Below are 16,621 nucleotides of genomic sequence, written 5' to 3'. Positions count from 1 at the left end.
AGTGCCGCCGCCCCACCGCCTGCTTGCTTTGGGAGAGACGTGCCTCAGCTTTGTTTGGATGCTGGAATGCCCTTGAAATCAAAATCCACGGACACTCAGTGGGCTGGAGACACGTCTGTGTTCGTCACAGCCTTGTCTGATGAGATGCTGTCATCTGCCACCTCGATGGCAGTCAGCACTGTGGGCACTTCCCAGCCATCAGAGGTGCTTGGTCCGATTCCCCTTAGCACAGAATTCATCTCTGTGCGTCTGGAAAGAGAGCAAGCTCCCTAGGTTCACGGTTAGGCTGAGCATGAAGAAAACAAAGCAAAGACTCAGCAGCTTGCTGTCATTTAGACAGGCAAAGCTCACACCAGAGAAAAAAATCCCTGTGCTCTCTGGGTGAGTGCTTATCATTCCTGGAGTTGGCACAGCAGAGCAGAGCTGCACATGCTTCAGAAAGCAAAGTAATTAATTCTCCTTGCTCCCAGCCACAGCAGTCTCCGTTGTGCAATGTTGCACCACAACCAGCCATGGAGAAACTTTCTTTCCAATCAAAGAAGTGTTTTTTTTTTTTTTTTTTTTTTTTTTTGCTCTGACACAGCAGGGTTGGTCTTCCTTTTAGTGTTACTGAAGACAATGTCTGCCCTGCCTTCCCATGACCTTCAGTGTGTGGCTTCATGTTAAAATTTCCATCTTCCTCATTCAAACACTGGCATTCAAACAAAAAAAGATTAAAATTCCTTTTGTTTAAATCCCTAGGAGAGGGCCTTGGAGCATGCTGCTGGTGAGATGCTGGGGTCCAGACTGGCTTGTGCTTCTGGCTCTGCTCTGGTCACCTGGGTTCTGGCACTAGCGTGGAACTCAAACCCATGGACCCTCAATCTGGATACCCATGTTTCTGGCTGTTTGCCCAGTTGTGGTTCAAGCCTGTTCATAGCTGGACTAGAGAACAGGCTTGGAGCTTGGTTTTCCCCACCCTGGGATGCGTCTCTTCTCCGTCATGGCTCCAGAAGTGTCAGTGTCCTCTTTCTTAAGATGTCAGGGGAAATTTTTCACTTGGAGGATGGTGAGACACTGGCACAGGCTGTCCAGAGAGTCTGTGGTGCCCCATCCCTGGAGCCATTCAGGGCCAGGTTGGATGGGGCTCTGGGCAGCCTGATGTGGGGGGCAGTTCTGCCCATGGCAGGGGGTTGGAATTAGGTGATCTGTAAGGTCCTTTCCAAGCCAAGTCAATCTGTGTTTTTGATGCAGCTGCTTCAGGTGTCTTCCCCAGAGTCCATCTTAGCAAACTGTCCACTCCATCTCTGCATGTGTCATGGTAACGACTGATTCAGTTTAGAGGTAATTCCAGGTTGTGGCAGAGCTCCTTGGCTTTTCAGAGCCAGCTTCCTCATCAGTATCCACTTTTTACCTTGAGGTGAATGTAGGAGAGCTGGGCCTGGACCCCTGAGGAGTCAGCGTGACCCATAATGTGGGGCAGTAGTTGGCATGAATCATGAATTGAAGCTATAGCCAACTCAAATGGAGGTAGATGTTCATGGGAGCAGAGCTGGATTTCTGTGAAACCTTGGCTGTGACATCCCTTGTGTCATTGCCTCTTGGAAAAGACTTTGTGAGAAAGAGTAAGGAATGCAGGACAGGAAGAATTGGATACAAATGACACGAAATAATAATTTTTCTTCTACAAAATAATAATAATTTTTAAAAAGTATGAAGAGAAAGATTTTGGGTATAAAGAAGTTTCATGGCTATCCTGTTTACTTTGTCCAAGCCAATTTGCTGGCAGTGAGTATTTACAGATTTACGTTCAAGAGCCATAGACCTCATTTGTAGATTTCCATTAATTACTGATCAAATGACTGTGGAAGTCCTTCGTTTCATTGACTCCTATGGTCTTCCATCTTTCTCTGTTTTGGAGAACAAAAAGCTTCCTTTCCATATACTTCCCTTGCTGCATAGATGCCACACTGCCTTCTGCTCCAACACTGTGTGTGCCTTTATAGTTAGTAGTTCTTTTTCTCCCATTTAAGACTGTCTTTGCTACAGAACATTAGCCAGGGCTACTGGAAGATGATGGGCAAATTTGCAGTGGGGAAAGTCTTGAATGCTACTTATTCAAATTCAATGCATAAATACTGTTTATCTTGGTTGCTGTTTTACCTGTGTAATTCTTTAAATTCTGAATTCTCAGTGTGTAGTTACTGCTATGGTCATAATCACTGAGAACCTGTACCTTGGTCTGCAGAGCTCCTGTTCTGGGGGTGATCCCTGCATCTGCAGTGCTGCTGTTGCATGCAGCCTCCCTGCCTCCCTTGCCAGTTGGATTAAGTGATACTTCCAAAGGTTCACACCAGGGATTTGAGGTTAGAAACAGTGCCCCTGCAACGGCTTGGTTGAAAAATGGAATTTTATTTAAATGCTGACATTTCTGCCCTGAAACTTTCCTCCCTCTGAAATTCTCAACTCTGAGGGAAGCAGATGGGGCTGTTATTTCTCAAGCACTCCTACATGACGTGTGCAACTAAACTGTGTCACAAGTGATTGCTGGGGCAGAGATGCTTGGTGGCACATTGCAGCCCTACTACAGTTGGAAAAATCAGTGCGTGGCAGCTGAGCATTGGTGACTGGCTCTCAGTGGCCCTCAGCTGATGGCAGGCAAGAGGTGCTCACATAATCCCTTGCTGGACAGAACTTCAAAAACCACACAATCCAATCTATCAGCATTTGGAATCAAATCAGTGCCACGACCCAGGGCAAAGTTTAAAACTGGCATTTTCTGTGCTGGGTGTTTTTTTCCATCATTGTGGAGGGGATACTCACAGCACATCTCTTCTGGCAGGAAACCTGCTGCTTGTAACTCTAAGATGGGAATTTTCCTGCCTGGTGCCCAGATCAGGTGTTTGTTTTGTTTCCTTTAAACATATGGAAACAATCAGCCAAAAAAAAACCTCTCAACCACTTCCATAAAATCAGGCTAACCAATTTGGCCTGCAAGAGAAATTCCTAGCAGCATTGATTTTTGGAAAGCTCCAGTGCCTTGCAGAGGAATTACTGCAGAAGGTTAATGGCTGTGCCAGTGCTGCTTTTCATCACCCCTAGAAAGATACATCAAAATTTGATCACTATAAGCCACTGATAGCAACAGTAGCAACAGCATGTTCCTCTTTATGGCAAGGCTGAAGGCATAGTGAATTTCCAGGGATTCTGTGGTGTCTGTTGACAGGGGAGTTGTCAAATCTCGGTGGGCTCTTCAAGCAGCTTGGTCACCATTGTTCTGTGATCTCTGCCCAACACTTCTCAAATGCCCCAATTCAGCTTCTAACTTCCTCAGGCAGAGCTGTCAGGTGCCCACCTTGCTGAGAACTGGTGCAGGAGATACAACTTGACTGGTTTGGGTCTTTCTGGGCCCAGACAGAACAGTAGTGTTACTGAAGAAGTGCTGAGAAGAAGAGGAATGTTGGTATTCATGCTCTTCCACTGGCAATTGTGGTGGTTTGGCATCAAGCTCAAAGCAGCTCATCCTTCGGTGAGATGCTCCTTATAGAGAGTGTGATCGTCTGGGATTTGTTCTGCAGGCAAGGTGAGAGCATGAGGTGCAGTCAGGTCAGGGGTAATCCCATAACATACAATAAAAACGCTAGAAAAGGTCAAGCATAGCAAAAAAACCCCTGTGGTTGATGGCTGTTTTCAACCATATTCTGCATTAGGAAGACCTGGATGTGCCTTTGCTTCAGCTTCCTGGCTGTGAGAGAGATCAGTGCCCTGTCACTATACTGTGTGCCATCCTGGAAGCTCTTCAGCCATGGTGGAGTCTTGTGCTGCAGTGACATCAGCCTATAGAAAAACCTGAAAAAAAGAACCAAGAAAACTATTTTCAAAGCAAGGCCTAAATAATGGCAGTAGGAGGCAAATGGTGGCTTGTTTCTGATCACCATAGAGTCTTAGAATTATTTGAGTTGGAAGGGCCTTTAAGGGCCATCTGGTTCCACTCTCTGCAAGAACAGGGACACCTACAGCTAGATCAGGTTGCTCAGAGCCCATCCAGCCTGATCTTGAATGTTTCCAGGAATGGGAATCCACCCTGTCTCTGGGTATCCTGTTCCAAGTGTCCTATTGAACAGGCAGGAAAGTTGTGTATGCATATAAAGAAAGAACAGCCTCATGTCAGCGTGCAAGGAGACATCAAGAAAGCGTGGATTACTTCGTTCAATTCATTCCTGTCTTCTGAGTGTGGGGTTTGTTTGTTTCTTTTTTTTTTTTTTTTTTTTTTTTTTTTACAAGCAACATCATTAAAAATAAAATAGCATCACACAAATGCCTGCCCTAGACAGGCCATGTAGAGGGAAGGCAGAGCGCTGCACAGAGAAATCCAGCATCAGCAGACTGCTTCCATCCATGTGCAATGAAATTCTATGCCCAAGGACATCCCCGGTCACTGCAGAGCGCAAGCAGCTCCCTGACTGTGCCTTGCCCTCTCCTGACGTTCCTAATTATAATGAAGCCTGCTTGTGGTGCCCATTTTGCAAACTTGCTCAGGCATCCACTTGAAAGCAGTCCTTATGCAGCACTGGGATGTTCCTAAAGAGGAAACAGGATCAGTTTTCTGTGATGAACCCTTGCATTTGAAGTCTTGGTCCCAACCATGACCTGCTCATACAAACCCGTCTGCTTCCAACCGAGGCTGGCAAAGCTGTATTGTTTTGCAAGCAAAGTTTGTTTGCTCCAGGAGAGCCCTGACTTTGTTATCTCTGCAATAACAATTTCCAGGGCTGCCACTGTTGCTCTGACTGAATTGCAGCGATCTTCCAGGGCCCTGGTCTCGGCCTCAACCCCACTGTGACTGGTGCTGTGCTAACACTGAAACCCCAGGTGGGTCTTGTTCTGCCGAGAGCTCCTGAGATCCATGGAGCACTGCTGGTTAAACAAAATAGGTCAGCACTCCAGACACACATCCTTACACGCACATTAGCCAGGAGAGACGCAAACTGGAATATTAAGCTGCCAAGTGGCTGCTCAAAACTGTGCACAAGGGCAATTAAAATATTAGCATCCTTTCATGTAAGCAAAGCAAGCAAAGTGGCAATTAGTTTCTGTTACAACTTGCAGCCCCAGAGGAAAGGCATGAGAGGCATTTTCTCCTTTGCCACCTGACACTCGCATCCATCCAGCCGACAGCCCATGCGAGGACATATGAGGCTGTGGGGGAAATCCAGCTCCACCAGGCAGTGTTGCCCTGGGCTGCTTCGTATACTGCTGCGGTCAATGGCACAGCCCAGGTATGTGCTCACCAACAGGCCGCAGGTGCTGCTGGAGCAGTGGGGTTCTTTCCTTACCTTAAATTTCAGCCCCAGTGCTGCTGCAGCACTCACAGGGATAAGGGACTCCCCTGGCACAGCCCTGTGCCCTGGCGCGGCACCTCTAAATGCTGGTATCGCAGACGCCGCTCTCAAACTCTGCAAAGTACCCCAAGAACAGGACAGAGGCTCGGTTCCCCATTCCCAGGCACTTTCATGTGGGAAATAACAATCTGACGTCAGGAAACCAACTATCTGCAGTGGGCTGAGCATTCATTTTCATCTGGCTGGTGTTTGCCAATCACCACAAACCCAAATCGCAGCTCTGAAGCCACCGAGCTCCTGTTTGCAGTGCAGAGTGGGAAGAGGCCAACGTTTGTTTTCAATTAAGAAAAAAAAAGAGACGAGAAAAAGGTTACCAAAATGTCTAGCCTTTGTTTTATTGAGTTACAACAAATGAGCAACAAGTTAGAAAAGTAGGATTTATTCAAACTCCCTAGCATTGTACTTGTGCAGTGTGCTGAAACAGGGGTAGGGCCAGGCAACGCAGCCAGCTTGCGCTCCCGCACCCACGCTGCTCCTCCTCAGACCCGCACGCAGACACCCACACAAAGGAAAACTAGCAGTACTTGAAAACAAGTGCACTCAGGGATCTAGAACTGATCTAACAATTTAGTGGCAAGGGTTAATTGGAAACATCAGTTGTGTGCTACAGCTTCTAGAACCAGAGGATGGACGTTGGTTTCTGCTGTCCATCTCAGTGCCAGCTGAAGAAAGGCAAACAAGTTCAGGTTATGAAGTGTCATCGTTTTGTCACCCCAACCCCCCTGGGAGTTGTACTACGTGTTCAAACAAAAAGTGCTGAAAACAAACAAACAAACAGAAAAAAAAGGTGTTCCAGCGAGATCATCGGAGAGCCGTGGCCTGGCCCGCTTTGTAAGGAGTGGAGCACAGGAGCTGGAGAAGGCGCACTTCAGAGGAGCACAGGAAAGCAGAGATTTAAATACTTCAGTAGCAGATGGCCATAAAACAAAACAAAAGAAGTCAAAACAGGAAAAAAAAACCCAAAGCCCCAACCGAACCAGACCGACCCGACCCTCCCCAAACCCATAGCGCACTGTGTGGGCTGAAATGTAAACGGCTGTGGGGTGGGAACCCAGGATCGGATGTTGATTGGCACCAAAGAGATTCCAAAAAATTGCAAAACTTTCTTCAAAGGCTTAAGAGAGGCTGTGGGCTCTCCTCCTGGAGGTCTCCAGAAGCCGCCTGGAAGCGACCACGGGCTCCCTGCTCTGGGTGTCCCTGCTGGAGCTCGAAGTGGGTCATGTGGACCCTGAGGTCCCTGCCAGCCTCAGCCATAATAGGATTCAGTGATTCAGAAAAGATCTCCTCTCCCTCCTCCCCACAAAACACACTTGCCTCCCCCAAACCAACCGTAACATTTTCCCATGGCATTGTATGCAAGAATAACTCGCACCTATTAAAAAGTTAACAAAATTTCCACATTGTACAAATCTGTTCCAGTACAGGAAGAGACTGGGCAGGAAAGTGGGTAGGAAATAAGCTGAGGAGTAACCTATATACAGGGACCCTTTTTTCTTTCTCTCTTCTCTTTCTCAATGCAGTAGTAGGACTTTGGCACTATGAACAACCCCACGACGGCGCTCCACCAGAGGATTTCTCACTGTGCCTCCGCAAGCACGATTTGAGACGTGGAGTCGCAACACACTGTCTCACCCCAGGCAGGAAAATAGATGTTCTATTTTCAGACAGAATTTCCCCTTCATTGTCAGGACAGTGCAGCTGATGAGCATCCCTGCAAAAGATTAAAGAAATGTATTACTTTAAAAGGCATTCTGAACAAATACTTGAGCTGTCAGCTAACACAGCATCCAACTTTCACTCCTGAGGATGCACGCAGTGGCACTGCACTTGGTAGGAACCACACCCTGAAGCTGATCCCTATTGCATCCTGATGCTGCAGGAGGATGCCAGGCTGGTTCTGTGGTACCAGCACACTGATGATACCCCCTGCAGACTGCTGACGGGAGCACACAGCCCAGCCTTGCCTCTTGCTGATCCCTTGCTGCCACAAACCCCTCAGGCAGAGCCTCACACTGACAGAGCAGACAGGGACACAAGGCAAGGCTTCTCCATTGGGGATGACTTTCAGCATGGTTTTCCCACTGAGCAAAATGTGAGAGTGCAAGAAGTGCAAGCACTCATGCTGAAGCAGCATGCAGCAGCACAGGGTTGCTCCTCCACACCCATGCTCACCATAACCCTTATTTCACACCTTTTATGAAGGCTGCTCTGTTATCTCTCACAGAAGCAGAGGGCTCTGTCTGGCATCCACAACTCCTATGTCAACAGAAAAGGCAAAATCCTCCCTGTCCCAGCAGCCTTTTCTCAGACAACCCCCTGCTCCTTCTAAAAAAGCTGAGAATGTTTAATAGTTGCTTTGGTTTTGCTTCTCCCTCTGAAGTCCTTCATTGCTGTTCAGCCTGAGTCTCCAACATGGCTTACTGCTTTCAGGGGAAATGGCAAGACAGTTTTAGTTCTGCAGAAACCACTGGGAAGTCCCACAGTGCCTTCAGGACGCTCAATCTGGGCAGCAGGCACTGCAGCCATTGTTAAAGATAGAACATTGAACCATAGAAAAATGGGAACTTGAACAAAAAGGAAGGGAAACTCCACTGCTGGTGGCTCTTAACCATCTCGGAAACTGAGGAATGTGCAAAGCCACCAACAACTGACGTCAGCTCCCACGGTGGAAAGAGCTGAGGACGTCGGCAGAACCCGGACCCACTGATGCTTATCAGCATGATGCAAGCAGGAATAAAAATCATAGAATCACAGGCTATCCCAAATTGGAAGGGACCTCCAAGGATCACTGAGTTCAACTCCTGGCTCCACACAGCACCACCCAAAGATCAGACCCTATGTCTGAAAGCATTGCTCAGATGCTCCTTGTACTCTGGCAGCTCAGGGCTGTGCCCACTGCCCTGGGGTGGTTGTTCTGTTCACCACCCTCTAGTGAAGAATCTTTCTCTGGGGCTTTGTGGCATGCAGTCCCAGACCTGGCTGTTCTTTGGCACATCTCAGCACAGCTCCTGGTGCTGCAGAATGTACCTCGTAGAATCACAGCTGCGTAGTGCAGCAGAGAAGTACTTCAGGACATTGTATGCTTCTATGTCTGTAAAGAGCATTTTCTACTTTGCTTGTTCCCACCACAAACTACAGGCTTTGGTGTCTGCACTTTGCAGGGCTGGGGCAGATGGGAGGTGTGGAAACAACTCTGAAACAGCAGTTTTTTGGTGAAGAAGTAAATTTCTGAGGAAAAACAAAAGCTCTGGTCTGAGGATATCCTGGGAAAACCCCAAGGGATACAACGCTGTGAAGAAAGCCAGCAATGGCTGCCAGCCTGCTCCTGCCCCCGTGGTTGAGCTGTGATTCTTTACTCAAAGGGTGATGGGACACTGGCACAGGCTGCCCAGAGAAGCTGTAGATGCCCCATCCCTAGAGGTGTTCAAAGCCAGGTTCGATGGGTGGCAGCCAGCCCATGGCAAGGAGTTGGAAGTAGATATCTGCAAGGTTCCTTCCAGCCTAAGCCAATCTATGATTCTATGATTTGATGGATATAACATAAGGCCAGTTTATATTCATCCAGCTTGCACAAATGGTGAGAAGAGAGCTGATTTTGACCCATGCTGTCAGAAGGCAGGAATCTCCACTGATGGATGTGAAGTAAGGCACTCTACTGGTACATAAGGGATATGAGACTTCATTATGCAGCATCAGGAGCATTTGGAGTGATGGCTTGCTGTAGCCACTCAGGATCATGAAGGCACCATACTGAAACAGCGCTACTGTTCAGGACACCTGATCTTGCTCCATGGAATTCACATGACTTTTTCAAAAGCTTCAAGCAGGCAGAAGTGTCCCTAGAGGTCTTCAAGAAGCATAGAGATATGGTAGTGCGGGACGTGGTTCAGTAGGCATGGTGGTGATGGGTTGATGGTTGGACTGGATGATCTTAGCAGTCTATTCCAACCTCAATGATTCTACAATTCTAAGCATAACAGAGATTTTATCAACCTGTGAATAAGATTTCAGAGCCATCTGTGAATTCTGCTCCACTGAGGACAGGTGGCCATGAAAATCCCACAGCTGCAACAAAAGCAGTAACCACTGAACACACATCACTTCAGAACAACCCATTTTCTAAGGCATGAGGTGCCTTAGGCTGTAATGCAAATACACCCTAGCGGCTTCTAGAACTACATGTGGAAATAAAGAGACCTGAAAAGTTCTGCAGCAGTTCAGGTTTTTACAGAATCTGCACATGAATTCCTGCCACAACAGAAGTGTTGAGACTGAATGCAGACAAATGTTCACTTTAAAGTGTGCATGTCAGGCTGAGAACATAACAACAAAGGAGCATTTCTGCACAATGTGAAGTGCAGCAGTGGAAGTTTCACATCGTGGCTGTGGCTGTGCAAGAATCAAGAGGAAGAGAAGTTCCCGTCAGCAGTTCAGCACTCGGCAGTGCCTCCTGCCTGCAGCCAGGATGGTAACGTTGCCCCTCCGAGGTGCTGAGGTGTGAGGAAGAATCAGACTTCTATGTAAGAACAAGCAGGAACAATCTCATCTCCAAGCCTCTTGGTCTTTCGGCCATACTCTGGATGTCACCTAGGACAATGGCCTGTTAGTTCAACTCCAAAGCTATAGTTAAAAATTAAGGAAGACAGTAGATCGCCTTCACTAAACTGAGAGTAAAAATCTATCCTGAAAGAAAAAGCACATGGATTTTTCACTGTTTCCATCAATGCAGAGAATAAAGCTCCTATCTTACATGTCACCATGGCTGGTCCCCTGGCTTTCTGGCACCAGAAAGCAGGTGTCAGCAATTGTGGGCTGAGATGTGCTGGGAAAGTAAAGCAGAAGAAAAGAGAGAAAGGCTTTGGGCCTCTGTCCTGCAAAATGGTCGTCTGAACTCCTGAGTGACCCACATGGTGAAAACCCTGCTTTGGTGCATCTCTTCTCAGCAGGTGCATTTTACAGCCCTTCCAAAGCTCCTCACCAAAAGAATAAACTGATGGAAGTTTATTGCAAAGTTCCTGTTAAAGTTCATCTCTGATGGCCCTTGGACCCCCATCCAGCTGTGGAGCTCCATGGTCAGCACCAGGGTGCAGCACGAGAGCTCTGTGAGAAAGCAGTCCAAGGTCCCTTCCTCTGCTACAGAATCATAAATCATTAAGGTTGAAAAAGGCCACTAAGATCATCTAGCCTAAACATCCAACTACCACCACTATTACCCATTAAACCTTACTTCTCATGGTCACATCTCCACATTTCTTGACCTCCAGGGACCACCTCCCTGGGCAGCCTGTTCCAATGTCTCATCACTCTTCTGAGAAGAAATTTTACCTAACTTCCAATCTGAACCTCTTGTGGCACAACTTGAGGCCACTGCCTCTCATCCTATCGCTGCTACCTGAGGCTGACCCTCACCTCAGCACAGCCTCCTTTCAGGGAGTTGTAGAGAGCAGTAAGGTCTCCCCTGAGCCTACTCCTCTATGACTGAACAACGCCAGTTCCCTCAGCCATTCCCCATAAGATCTGTGCTCCAGACCCTTCACAGCTTCATTGCCCTTCTCTGGACAAACTCCAGGGCCTCGATGTCTTTCTTGTAGTGAGGGGCCCAACACTGAACACAGCACTCAAGGTGTGCCCTCACCAGAGCTGAGTACAGAGGGATAATCACCTTCCTGCTCCCGCTGGCTGCACTATTTCTGCTAAATGCCATGGGCAACACTGGGCAACACTGCTGTCTCACGTTCAGCAAAACACTGACCAACAATCCCAGATCTTTTTCCTCTGTGACGCTTTTCATCCTCTGGGTCTGCCCCCATTACCAATCCTCACTCACAGCCCATCTCTCTCCTCAGTTACATTAGTGTAAGTATCCATAGCTGAAACAGCAAAATGATGTGCAATAACAAACCTAATAAAATAAAATAAAATAAAATAAAATAAAATAAAATAAAATAAATCTGACAGTGCATTTATTCATCGCTCATATAATTTAAAATACCAGATCAGAACCGAGCTTTGGTTTCCTATGTGGAAATGTTTCCTATGCTCCCCATGCACCTCTGCAGCACCAGCACAGCTTCAAGAGATACTCCTACCTGTATGCAGCCAGCACAGACTGCTAAGAAAAATCTGCACCTCTGCAACAAGGAGTGGTTCAGTCCCAGCACTAACTCTTCAACAGCAAATGGCCTTATGCAAGTGCGGGGACCTCTACCAGTCCTGGTTAGTGTATTTCCTTTTCAAAAGTTTTTAAAACAAATACTGAAGTACCTTACACTTGTTAGACATCAGGGGACTATTAATTCTTTCTGAAAGGTGTGTTCTTTAATTGTCAATGCTGTGCTTTCTGTCAGGTATATCCTAGCTTAAGGAGACCCCAGCTTGAGAGAGACAAGATCTGATCCTGTACATTCTCATACATGCACAAAATATTAAAGGTTGGTGAGTTCAGCTCAACACGCCATCAAGAAGCACAGATGGTACTTGCTCCAGTTTATACCTGTCTAACTGCGATCAGAAACAGACCTCAGGTCTCCGAACAACACATCTTTTCACACTGAAATATCATGTAACACTCCTCTCCTAAAAAAAATGGCCCCGCAGCTTGCTTTTAAATTCAGGATACTGTGAAGAAAAGCTGCTAAAACACCCACACAGCTTAGTCTGGGGCATTTCCTAAGCATCTATAGAGCAAGCAAGCAGAACAAAGCAGGCTGGAGACAGTTCTCACCTGCAAGAGGAAGAGGGCACATTTGCATGAGCCGCTTCATACCCTACAGCATTTTTTTTGCTTGCTGTTGCATACATCTCTGGCCCAGGCCCTTCTCCCAGACAGCTTTTATTCTGTGTCAAAAGGAGAAGAGGTACAACGCCAGGCATGGTCTCTGTTCATGGGAGATCAGCAACCCTTTAGCAAGAGGACTGCTAGGAACTAGTGTCACCTAGTCAGTCTCTGCATGGCTCCACTGGTATGTTTTACATCAACCTCTGCAGAAGTTACATTTATAGGAGACATTTCAGGATTTAATAGATTGATGCAAAAAAAAAAAAAAAAAAAAGCCCTTACATGGGATTTGACCTACAAGGAGAAAAGGAACCAGGCAAACAGCGCTAATCCCTGCCTACCAAGCAGCTGCTTCCATTTACAGGATGGCCATGCCTTGTGTTCAGGCATTCAGCAGGCACCAGGATCCAAGTCCAGGGATTTGCACTGAAAAGGGGCTACGGGATGCTGGAAGCACCCTAGAGTGAGGCAGTTCTGGGAAGCAGGGCACCCCTAGCATTACCTGTCTATATGTGGGCATTTTCTCCAGATATACTTTCAGAGTCAAAGTCTGCCAGCTCTGCCTGGCCCTCAGGTGCTGCCTGGCTCCACGTGTCTGTGCAGTCCGATGCGGCATCATCCTCGCCCACAGTCACCTCCATCCAGTTGACCTCCACTGGCCCCTCATTCTCCTCACGTCCATCACGGCTGTTGCAGTCCAACCTGCCCGTATCCTCTGCTTGATTCCCCAACAAAGAGTCTTTCAGGGGTTCGCAGTCTCTTTTTGGTCTCACCACCAGCTTCCCCGAGTTCTCTTCATTCAGCTTTTTGTGCTCCTGGTAATGCTGCCGAGACACCTCATTACCGTTCTTTGGACTCTCAATGAGTTTTGATCCCTTTTTCTGATTCTGCTCGTTATGGCCATCAGCATACTGCTGCTGGTACTGGTCAACCCATTTAAGCAACCCCGATCTTAGCGAGGACCGGTTTTCCTTGAACCAGCGAACGATTTCAGTTCTTGTGAGCCCAGTCTGGGATGCTAGCTGGTCATACTCTTGTGGTGTTGGCCACTGGGTTCTTGCAAATGTACTTTTCAGTAGATGAATTTGCTCCTGGGTTTTCTTAAGTGTGGCAGAGGATCCCGATAAAGCACCAGGGAGCTGGGAGCTGTTCATCAGTTCTGCTTGGTTTATTGCACCATTAGGCGTTCCTTGTTCCTTAATTTTTCGGTATGACCCCATTGAGTCCAAGACGGCTTGCTCCATGCTGTCCCTTATCTTTCTCCTCTCGGAGAACCAGGAATCAATCTCTCTCCTGCTCAGCTTTGTCTCCACTCGAAGCCTGTCCAATTCTCCCTGGGTCGGAAAAGAACATCGTAGGAAACTCTCCTCAAGGGCCCTAAGCTGCTCTTGGCTTTTCTCTTTGAACCTCTGGGGTGCATAATCTGCATATGGGTGGAACGAGCGGCTGTGTCGGCCCAGTGGAGGTGCTACTGGATCCTTCCCTAAAGCATCACCAGCGACTTGCATGATGCCCCGCTGACTTCTGTACCTGTGGTCACTGAACCACTTCTTGATCTCGCTCCTGGAGAGCCCCGTTGCCTCTATCAGCCGGTAGACTTCTGCGTCATCGGGAAACTGGCTTGCTATGAAACTGGCCCTTAGCTCTGCTATTTGCTCCTTGGTCTTTTTTCGCTCGCTAGCAGGTGTCAATGGTACAGCAGTCAGCTTGGCAGGACTTTCAGGCACCTGAACTACATGAGGTCGCTTGGCCTCTGGAACGTTTGACAGAGTCTGTATTGTCCTCTTTTGTCCCTGGTTTGGGGCAACAGCAAGTGTGATTGGTGAACAGGAAACTGCTGACCCATTTGAAACGGGAGTTAAAACCAGACCAGTCTGGCCCAGTATCTGACAAGGCAAAGCTGTCTGGATGATAGGAGGGGGAATTTTTGCAGTTGTCAAAGGAGCTGGCAGGACAGTGATGGTTTGGGGGACTGCCTGGATAGTACCATTGAACATCTTCTTTCTTGCCTCTTCTACTTCTTCAGGTGACCAGCTGATACCATGCTTCAAACGTTGCGTAGCAAACCAGATTCGGATCTGTTCTTCAGGATGCTTTGATGCTGCTGTCAACCACGACAATTCCGCTTGCGTGGGGTAAGGAAATTTGTTGAAGGAGTTGATCATGGTTGCATTAGTGTCCAGTGCAGAGTTGTATTTGGTACTGTTCAGAGGTACCGGGACCTTGGGTACAAGGTTAATATTTGGTGGTAGCTGTACAGAGGGCATAACATGAGCTAACACATCCTGGAGAAGGTCTCCATTTATACACGCGATAGCTTCGGTGGCTTCAGTTATGATGCGGGGGAGAGAACCATCCACATGGTTTTCTGAAACTCCCTCTTCTGGCTTTTTGGGACCCTTCTTGGTTTCCCCTTTAGACTTTCCCAATTTCATCATAGGCGTTTTACTCACACTAATTCCCCCATGAAGTGAATCCTCACACTCTGCATTTTCCACCCCACTGCTCGTGACAGTGACATCATTAGTGGTGGTCTCAATGGACTGCTCTAAAACAGTCTGATTATTGCGTTTAATTAATTTCAGTTTAAAGTTACTCTCTCCTGGGTGATATTTTGTGTTGTGGTCAGATAAAGAATCGTATTTTTTGGTTGTGAAGTTGCATTCAGCACAGACATACAGGGGGTTGAGAATGACATTCGGATGCTGAGTGTCAACATGCTCTGTAAATTCGTTTAAGTTCTGTGTAGAGTAAGGGCAGTATTTACACTCATAGCCACCCTGGGGTTTCTTAGACTGATTTTCAGCAGGGGGCTTAGCCTCAACCACTTCACACTCTTTCACTGAGCTTTCTGAAGGCCAAGTTTTTTTAGCATCCTGCTGTGGTGTGCCAGGCCCCTTCTCTTTAGCAGTTTCTGCACCCTCTGGGACTTCCTGCTCCATCACTTCAGAGGTTCGCACCATACAGGGAGTTGTTGACTTTCTTTTGCTAGCCATGGCAGACCAGGCTGCGCTTCCAGAAGGTGACTTCTATGACAGGTTGAGCAATAAACTGAAAGATCTTGTGAACGGCTGCAACCTTCCTTGTTCACTTAACTCTTGTTTTGTTTAATACAGGATTTCAGCCCCAACTGTGACCATCAGCTCACATTTGCTGCATGACACCTGTGAAACAAAGCACACCCATTAGGCACTGATCTGTAAAACATGGCTCTTGCAGAAAGCTATCACTCAAGATAGGTGCATTTACAATACCATTTTGGACAACACTGAACTCTTCCTCTTGCTACTCTCCCCATCAACTTAAGAGGAAAAATCTGTCCACGCAGAATGAAAGCAGTGGACAGTTCACAATGAAGTGTGCCTCAGGTAGAAAATGGCTTTGAAACAAACAGGGGAAGCTGAACAGACAGGAGGTTTTAATCTCCATGAGAGTCAATGCATTGAGCTGGAAAGGTAAGCAGACACTGCTATAAATACTGTACCTTTTTATAGAAGCTGTAGTTTCTATTAATTATTATTTTGAAGCATGTAGATTCGAAATTGAGTGTGATTATTAAATTTAATTACTTCCCACTGTCGCTTACCTTGTAAATATGTCTAGTAAATGATTGTGGTTACTAATGACGGGTGATTTCTAAATAAAGCTATGGGGCTTGCCTTGCTCGTAAAAGTAAAGGCAGTGAGAGGAGTTAATGCAAATCAGCATTTTCAGAGGTCTGTGTCTTGATTAGAGCAGATCAGTAGAGGTCTGTCAAGTCTCTTCTGGAATGAAAGTTTTCTTAAAATGCCCTTATCACGGAATATTGATTGCCAGGCAGTGAGCAAAGGTCCAAGACACTCTCAGATCCCTTTTAAATAGGGTCCTTTCCTGTGACCCTACTGATAGTCCCATCAAGTCCTGATCTGTGCACTCAACTGCCTACAGAATTAAACAATATTTTTAAAGCATGATTCACACACTAAAGTGGTTTTGGAGTTCCCAAATGTAATAATTCCATCAAAATACATATTCTTAAGAGGATATGAAGTCAGTATCAATCAGTATGACCACAAAGGAAGAAAAACCACACTGGCTGTGTTACAATCTACCCATGCTCATCAGGACTGAGTGAACGGAGTGTAATTTAATAGCTGTAACAGCCTCATCATGCAAAAAAATAAATTGATATCACTCTCCTATTTGACAAGATACCTTTTCTAATGATTCCTTGACTCTACTTTGCTACTCCTCCTGATCAGACAGGCTTGGACTGTAACACTTTCAGCCTGATGGGAAACTCACTGTTTGCCATCCATTGGATGGGATATGGGGGGGCACCAGGGCTTAGAGGCTGTCATCGTCACTGCCCAAAGCATCAGCACCTACAAGCAACCCATGTTTTGGGTTTCTGCAATCTCTCTTTTAAAAGAATAAAATAAAATCCCTTTTAATAATAAGCAAGTACATGAGCAATGGAACC

At 46.8% G+C, this 16,621-nt stretch overlaps 1 protein-coding gene across 5 annotated transcripts in view; it reads right to left on the bottom strand.

The window, feature by feature from the left end:
* Window positions 1-5,691: 5,691 nt before the first annotated feature.
* Window positions 5,692-16,621, bottom strand: part of ZHX2 (zinc fingers and homeoboxes 2) — a 65,451-nt gene continuing 54,521 nt past the window's right edge. For all 5 annotated transcript variants that reach the window (XM_042869011.1, XM_042869010.1, XM_042869012.1 and 2 more), the window contains 2 exons: window positions 12,662-15,323; window positions 5,692-7,092 (listed from right to left, as the gene is read on the bottom strand). In XM_042869011.1, coding sequence (XP_042724945.1) covers window positions 12,666-15,155 — 2,490 coding nt within the window. In that variant the 5' untranslated portion in view covers window positions 15,156-15,323 and the 3' untranslated portion in view covers window positions 5,692-7,092; window positions 12,662-12,665. The remainder of the gene's footprint in view (window positions 7,093-12,661; window positions 15,324-16,621) is intronic.

Source organism: Lagopus leucura, unplaced genomic scaffold (assembly GCF_019238085.1).
Source record: "Lagopus leucura isolate 7727_CA_CO unplaced genomic scaffold, USGS_WTPT01 Super-Scaffold_100002, whole genome shotgun sequence".
Lineage (NCBI taxonomy): Eukaryota > Metazoa > Chordata > Aves > Galliformes > Phasianidae > Lagopus > Lagopus leucura.
This window is presented reverse-complemented; position numbering and strand designations above follow the sequence as displayed.